Here is a 7,848-nt window from a genome sequence, read left to right on the forward strand (position 1 = left end):
GGCGGCAATTTTTAATATCGCTTAAATTTTATTTTATTTTTTGCTAGTAAATATTATATAAATACTTTGTAATATAGTTTTGTAAATAAAGTATTCCACAATGGGTCCTCCCAATGATGGAGAGGACCCTGGAGATATCAAAAAAAGGAAATATGCAAAAATTTCCACCAGTGATCCTAAGGCCAGTAATTTGGACAAATATAAAATTTTTATAAAGCCTAATTATAAGAGACTTTTCCTGGAAAATGGTACTTGTGAATATATAGTTTATGTTGAGTCGACTGAAAATGAAAAAGTGGGGAATAAAAACCCTATTACATTAACAAATCTGTTTTGTGACAATGTCAAAGGCATAATTGGAGTACACAGAATAAATGCTTTAAAAATTGGTGTATCCTTCAAAACAGCAGGAGCTGCCAACAGTTTTTGAAAATGGAGGATTTTTTTACTAAAAAATAAATTAAAAGCTTTCATTCCCTCCTATCTAACTGAAAAAATGGGAGTATTAAGATATGTACCCAAAGACATGAGTAACGAAGAGATATACAGGAATATCAGCTGTGACAGTGAAATTATTTCAATCAAAAGAATGATGAGGAAAGTGGATGGTATATTAACACCTATGGGTACAGTCATAGTAACATTTGCCTCAACATCCTTACCCCAGTATGCTTATATAAAATTATTTAGATATCAAGTTACCCAATATATACCTCCACTCCTTCAATGTTTCAAATGCCTTAAATTTAACCATTCTGCAAAGGTATGCCGAGGAATCCAAAATTGCTCATCATGTGCTGGAAAGCACTCTTATAAAGAATGTGATGTGGAAGAAATAGTGTGCATAAATTGTGGGGGTAACCACTTAGCAGTGTCCAGAGATTGCCCAATAAAAAAGAAGAAAATGGAGGAGAAAAAAAACAAATATTTCCAGAATTCGTATGCCACTGTTGTGAGTACACCACTTATCTATAATGACAAATCTTTCCCTGCATTGCCCACAAAAATAAATACAAATAATTCTAAAGATAATGAACTTAATGTACAGGAAATAGCTAATAATGATATTATTCTTAAGGCAATAGTGAAATCCATTGTTACTCTAGGTAATAATTCCGACAATACTCCACTTACTACTAAGAAAATTAAAGAAATATTCTTATCAAATTTAATTTAATGGATAATTATTTACAAATATTACAGTATAATATACAAAGTTTGCAGAGTAAAAAAGCCTTATTACAAAATTTATTAGTTGAAAAGTCTGTTGACATTTGTCTTCTTAATGAGACTTGGATAAAACCCAACACTAGAATTCCAAATTTCCCATCATATAATTTTCATTATAAAGTATCCAAAAACCCTCATCATGGAGTCGGTATACTAATCAAACATGGTTTACAGTACAGTATAATAGACACTTTGTATCATGAGTCCATACAAAATATATGTATTTCATTAAAAACTGGCACAAGTTGTATATATTTACTTTGTATTTATTGTCCACCCACTAATCAATTTGATGATTTAAAATTGAAGAGACTTATAAATTCCCTTACCAAGGCCTTGTGTTATAATGGGTGATTTTAATGCTCATCATATGGCTTTTGGATCTAATTATGACAACAATAGGGGTAAATGCTTGTTTAACCTTATAGACGATTGTGATTTATGCATTTTAAATGACGGATCTACAACAACGGTCCCTTATCCTGGTAGACAGGCTGCTGCATTAGATTTGGCTCTTACTAGTTCTTCTATTGCTCATCTTTGCAATTGGTATGTTCATGATGACCCAATGGGTAGTTACCACCTTCCAACTTTTCTTGAGATAAATGTGCAACCATCATCATACTGTGTCTCTCCTGTAAATGAAAGTAAATATATATATAGCAAAGCAAATTGGTCTGAATACTGTTCTCTGAGTGAAAACGGATTTTCGCATTTGGATCTGGTCAATGATAGTTCCCTAACATTGTATAATAATTTTGTTCAAATATTAAAAACTTAAGAGATAAAACTATTCCTAAAGTTAAAAAAAGATCAATTAACTCAATTTCTAGAAAACCTGTTCCATGGTGGAATCAGAACTGTACTGATGTCGTAAATAATTCTAAGAAAGCTCTGAAAGATTATTTTTCACAGCCTACAAAAGAAAATTGGATAAAATATAAAAAGTTAGATGCTGCTAAGAAAAGAATATTAAAAGAGGAGAGCATTACTTCTTGGCAAAACTTATGTGGTAGTTTCAACAGACTAACACCAATTTCTCGAATATGGGGATATGTTAGAAAATTTAAGAGGATAGGGATTAGTGACAAAAACAGAAATTTTAATGATGACTGGGTTCCTGATTTTATAAATAATTTAACAGACACAACACAAATCAGTCAAGATAGGTTAACTTATTTATTTGAAAGTGCAACTGAAACTGATATTAACACATTTCTTAATAGTACATTTAACTTAAATGAATTACATATATCTTTGAAATCTAGAAGAGATACTACTCCGGGACTAGACAACATTCCATATTTATTGGTTAAAAAATTACATTTGAATGCACAAATCATTTTACTTAGTATTTACAATAGAATGTGGAAGGAAATAGTTATACCAACTACCTGGAAAACTCAATGTGTCATTCCTATATTAAAACCTAATAAGCCCATAAACAGTGCAACGTCTTATAGGCCAGTTTCATTATCTTCATGTTTGGGTAAACTATTTGAAAATATGTTAAAATTAAGATTAGATTATTTCATTGAGTCAACTAATGTAATTCCTTCAGTACAGTTTGGCTTCAGAAAAGGCAAAAGTTGTTCTGAAAGCTTTGTATCATTAATATTTGACATAAAACAAGCTAAATTAAGTCACTCCAATATGGTATGTGTATTTTTAGATGTAAAAGGTGCTTTTGATAATGTTAATATAGAAGAACTCATTCAGATTTTACACAACACAGGTATGCCTGCCCAAGTTTTAAAGTGGTTGTATAACTTTATGAGTGATAGAACTGTATATGTGAAGTATAATGACAAACTGCATGGGCCTAGATGTGTAAATAGAGGTGTTATGCAAGGGGCTACACTGTCGCCACTATTATATAATTTATATACCTCAGAAATTTCAAAATATGTTGACACAACAAATGTTAAGATCCTACAATTTGCAGATGATTTGCTTTTGTATAGCACAAATCAAAATTTGCATGTTGCTCAAAGTAACATTAACAATGCACTGAAACAGTTGTACAATTTCTATCATAATAAACTTAAACTTGATATTAGCCCTTCAAAAGTTCAGTTTTAGTTTTTAGTAAACAGTTAAATGTAAATGATGTAAATATTTTTACAACACAACTCAAATTCCATTGGTAAAACAACACAAATTTTTAGGAGTTATTATTGATGATAAGCTTAAGTTTGATGAACACATTAAACATATTTGTAAAAAAGCATTAAATGGTATTAATTTACTAAGACATTTAGCAGGCACTTACTGGGGGTCTGACCCAAAAACAATGGCTATGTTGTATAAGAGTATAATTAGAAGTCACTTTGACTACAGCTGTTTAGCATACATGAATGCTAGCAGAACTCATTTAAAGAAGTTAGATGTGATACAAAACATGGGCCTGCGACTCATTTGTGGAGCTATGAGATCAACACCTATTAACTCACTAGAAATAGAAACTTGTATACCTCCTCTGGTTTTGCGTAGATTACAGTTGGCCCAAAGATTTTATTTGAAAATAGTATCCTTAAACAATAGCATTCTTCACAAACAACTCGAATTGAGTCCTCTGGACATAGAACCAGTCTCATCTAATGTAGTCACTGCTCCTTCACTTGTACATGGGACAATACCTGAAATCCAAACAATTTATAACTTGGTTAAAAAGAATTCTAAGCATATTCAAAAATATAGTAACTGGTCATTGTATACTAATTCATTTAAAGTTCTTATTGATTGTCCTATAATACATGTAAATACTGTACATGACAATACTGATTTTTTAGAATTTAAGAATAGCAAAAACAATTATTATTTATTATATACAGATGGATCCAAAACTGATAGTTACTGTACAGCAGCATTTTATGATCCTCAACTTAATTATACAAAATGTATTAAGATAAGTACTAACTGCAGTATATTTACAGCAGAGGTATATGCAATTTATTGTGCATTGCTCTATGTAAATACGACTGTAAGTAATATTTTAATAATTTCAGATTCTAAGAGTGTTTTGTGTTCATTAAATAATTTCCACATTTCCTATAAAATAAATTATTTGGTGCACGCTATTAAAAATAAGTTAACTCAACTCCGAGATGAGAAACACCTTAATATAGAATTTTTGTGGGTTCCATCACACAGTGGCATACGTGGAAATGAAATAGCAGATAAGGCAACCCACGCGAACCCTGATGAGGATCACACAGAGTCGATGAAGGTCCATTTTACCGATTATTACAGCTTGTACAAAAGTAGCAATAAACTGTTATGGAAAGAATACTGGGACTTTACCCTGCAGACCAAAGGAAAATGGTACAGCAAAATACAGAAAGAATTACCAACGAAACCTTGGTATCATCAACACAAATATATTGACAGAAAGTTTTTTAGCTGCATCACACGCATGAGGTTGGGACACTGTTTGACTCCAGCACATCTTTATAGACTTCATATAGTGAATAGTAACAGATGTTCTTACTGTAATCAAGCAAATGCTGATTTGGACCATATCGTACTTCGGTGCCCTGCGTTTGGAATTGACCGTTTATTATTAGCGAACGATTTATGTGATAGTGGTACATGTGTAAATAATAGCATTGAAAGTATTCCCCGCCAATTGGAAGATATATTATCCAATACTCAAATGTATAAAGCTTTGTTTATCTACATTAGTCGTACTATTAAGAAAATTTAATTGTAATTTGTATCAAAACTTCTATTTGTATTTTTTAACTAAGAACTGTTTGTTTAATATAGTAGATAAAATAATTTATGTATGCGTCTGAAGGACTTGTATCCATGGACAGAAATAAATTAAAAAAAAAAAAAAAAAAAAATGTCCGACTTCGGCGTTTAACATACGTGTTATGTTTATTTTATTTGTAATTTAATCGTTTGGTCGTGCGTTCCTTAACGATATAAAATGAAATTCCTATATTTATTGTTCACGATATGGACTATAGTCAACTGTGACGAACATACACACACATATAAGGAAGGAGAACAAGTGGTGCTATGGATGAACACGGTCGGCCCCTATCACAATCGACAAGAAACGTATGCATACTTTTCTTTACCTTTTTGCGTTGGCACCAAAGTAACAATTGGTCATTACCATGAAACGCTGTCGGAAGCTCTGCAGGGAGTCGAATTGGAGTTTAGTGGCTTAGACATTACGTACAAAGACAACGTACCGGCGCAACAATTCTGTGCAATCGAACTGAACGCGCAATCCTATAAAGCGCTTGTGTATGCCGTTAAAAATCATTACTGGTACCAGATGTATATAGACGACTTGCCGATATGGGGCACGGTTGGAGAAATTGACGGCGATCAGTATTATATCTGGACCCATAAGAAGTTTGACATAGGTTACAATGGAAATAGGATCGTGGAAGTAAACCTTACAGCCGAAAATAAGGAACGATTAACACCCGATGCGAAGATTCCTTTCACTTACGAAGTTAACTGGAAGAAGAGCAACATCAACTTTGAAGACAGATTTGATAAATACTTAGATCCAAATTTCTTCCAGCACAGAATACATTGGTTCAGTATTTTTAATAGTTTTATGATGGTCATCTTTTTAGTTGGTCTTGTTTCTATGATTCTTATGAGAACATTACGCAAAGATTATGCTAGGTATTCTAAGGATGATGACCTTGATGACTTGGAAAAAGATTTAGGTGATGAGTATGGCTGGAAGCAAGTCCATGGCGATGTCTTCAGGCCAGTCCCACATCTTGCTTTGTTCTCTGCACTAATTGGCTCTGGTTATCAACTAACTGTGGTCACATTAGCTGTTATTATATTTACCATATTTGGTGAATTGTACACCGAGAGAGGGTCTTTACTTTCAACTTCTATTTTCATTTATGCGGCAACTTCCCCTGTTAATGGTTATTTTGGTGGATCTTTGTATGCTCGTATGGGTGGCAAGTTGTGGATTAAACAAATGCTTCTATCAGCATTTTTCTTACCTGTTCTGGTTTGTGGAACGGCATTTTTTATTAACTTCATTGCTATGTACTACCATGCCTCCAGGGCAATTCCTTTTGGCAGTATGATTGCTGTTATGTCTATCTGTACCTTTGTCATCTTACCTCTCACTTTGGTGGGAACTGTTTTGGGACGTAACTTGGCTGGCCAGCCTGACTATCCCTGTAGAATCAATGCTGTTCCTAGACCTATCCCTGAAAAGAAGTGGTTTATGGAGCCATTTATTATTATTATTGTTGGGGGTATCCTGCCGTTTGGTTCAATATTTATTGAAATGTATTTCATTTTCACCTCATTCTGGGCATACAAGATCTATTATGTGTATGGATTTATGTTGCTTGTTTTCCTAATATTGATGATTGTGACTGTTTGTGTGACAATTGTATGCACTTACTTCTTGCTGAATGCTGAAGACTACCGTTGGCAGTGGACTAGCTTCTTGTCTGCTGGTAGCACTGCCATATATGTGTACTTGTATTCATTCTACTACTTTGTTTTCAAAACCAAGATGTATGGCTTGTTCCAAACTACATTTTACTTTGGATATATGGCGCTGTTTAGTTTAGCTTTGGGCATTATCTGCGGAACTGTTGGATATTTGGGTACTAGCATATTTGTCAGGAAAATTTATTCGACTGTCAAAATTGATTAAAATGTGGATATATTTGTTGATGCCACTTAATCAGAGTTTTAGGTATAATGAAACCATAATAGCAATATTCATAAGCAAACTGCCCTACTTTTATCATATTTTGTGTAAGGCAGATGAATATAATATTAGTGCAAATTATGAATGAAATCCATAATGATTTTTATTTGATATAATTGGATACATTCCCAAAAGTCAAAAAAATCTTTATACACTTAGAAGCAAAGAGCATTTGAAATTTTCTCAATGTGCTCTCCAGTGTGTGGTGTGTAAATGAGTAACAGTAAATTGCGGTATTGTGAAATATAAGCGAATGTATCGAAAGAACATTGTTAAAACACATTAAGTCAGTAAAATAACAGTTTTGAATACGAAGAGCTTTGATTCAGTAGAAGTTATTTATTAGAATTAATATTCTGGCATCCACATATTTTATTGTTTCAATGTAACCGTTAGTAATTGAGCAATTTTTTGTCTGTTTGATTGTTTGAAATAGGTATGTTATTTTACCTGGTCTTTACAATATAATCTCAGACTGGGTAGTGTTGTATCATTTGATAATTAATTCTTTTCTTTACAGTGTAAATATTCTCTCTTGTTTTAGATAATAAATATAACAGTTATGGTAAAATGTGCTGCAAATATTATGCTGCTATACTGCAGATAGTTTAATAACAATGTTCATTGTTTTAGAACTATAAACTGAAGAGTTTATGCAGTGTGGAATGACATTCTTCAAAACACTTTGTTATGGAAGGATGAATCATGAATGTAGTATAAATATAGAGTTAATCACGCATTGTCATTTTTAATTTTGTAAATACTAGGACATTATAAATTGTTAATATAAAAATTTAATCTTGAAATATTTCACAAATAACATGTCTATCTTTAATTTTTATTATGTAATTACTGTATGCCATCCAATATGAAATTGTATTGTATTTTTTGGCATGGAA

At 32.3% G+C, this 7,848-nt stretch overlaps 1 protein-coding gene and 1 long non-coding RNA gene across 5 annotated transcripts; one reads left to right on the forward strand and one right to left on the reverse strand.

Moving 5' to 3' along the window:
• Positions 1–1,605: 1,605 nt before the first annotated feature.
• On the reverse strand, positions 1,606–4,963 carry LOC119189256. 4 transcript variants are annotated; one of them, XR_005112313.1, is made up of 3 exons: positions 4,590–4,963; positions 3,705–3,869; positions 1,606–1,865 (listed from the first exon to the last, which is right to left on the reverse strand). It is a non-coding gene; the product is annotated as an uncharacterized LOC119189256 (long non-coding RNA). The 4 variants fall into 4 exon arrangements; XR_005112312.1 differs by having other exon boundaries at positions 4,534–4,963; XR_005112311.1 differs by having other exon boundaries at positions 4,721–4,961.
• Positions 4,964–5,078: 115 nt separating this feature from the next.
• Positions 5,079–7,688, forward strand: LOC119189255 (transmembrane 9 superfamily member 3-like). The gene has a single exon (XM_037438397.1). The coding sequence runs from the start codon at positions 5,165–5,167 to the stop codon at positions 6,890–6,892; it is 1,728 nt and encodes a 575-aa protein (XP_037294294.1). The 5' UTR covers positions 5,079–5,164; the 3' UTR covers positions 6,893–7,688.
• Positions 7,689–7,848: the final 160 nt, after the last annotated feature.

Source organism: Manduca sexta, chromosome 14, assembly GCF_014839805.1.
Source record: "Manduca sexta isolate Smith_Timp_Sample1 chromosome 14, JHU_Msex_v1.0, whole genome shotgun sequence".
Taxonomy (NCBI): Eukaryota; Metazoa; Arthropoda; class Insecta; order Lepidoptera; family Sphingidae; genus Manduca; species Manduca sexta.

Coding starts and splice junctions, on each gene's coding strand:
- LOC119189255 (XM_037438397.1), top strand. CDS start 5,165: ATGAAATTCCTATATTTATTGTTCACGATATGGACTATAGTCAACTGT.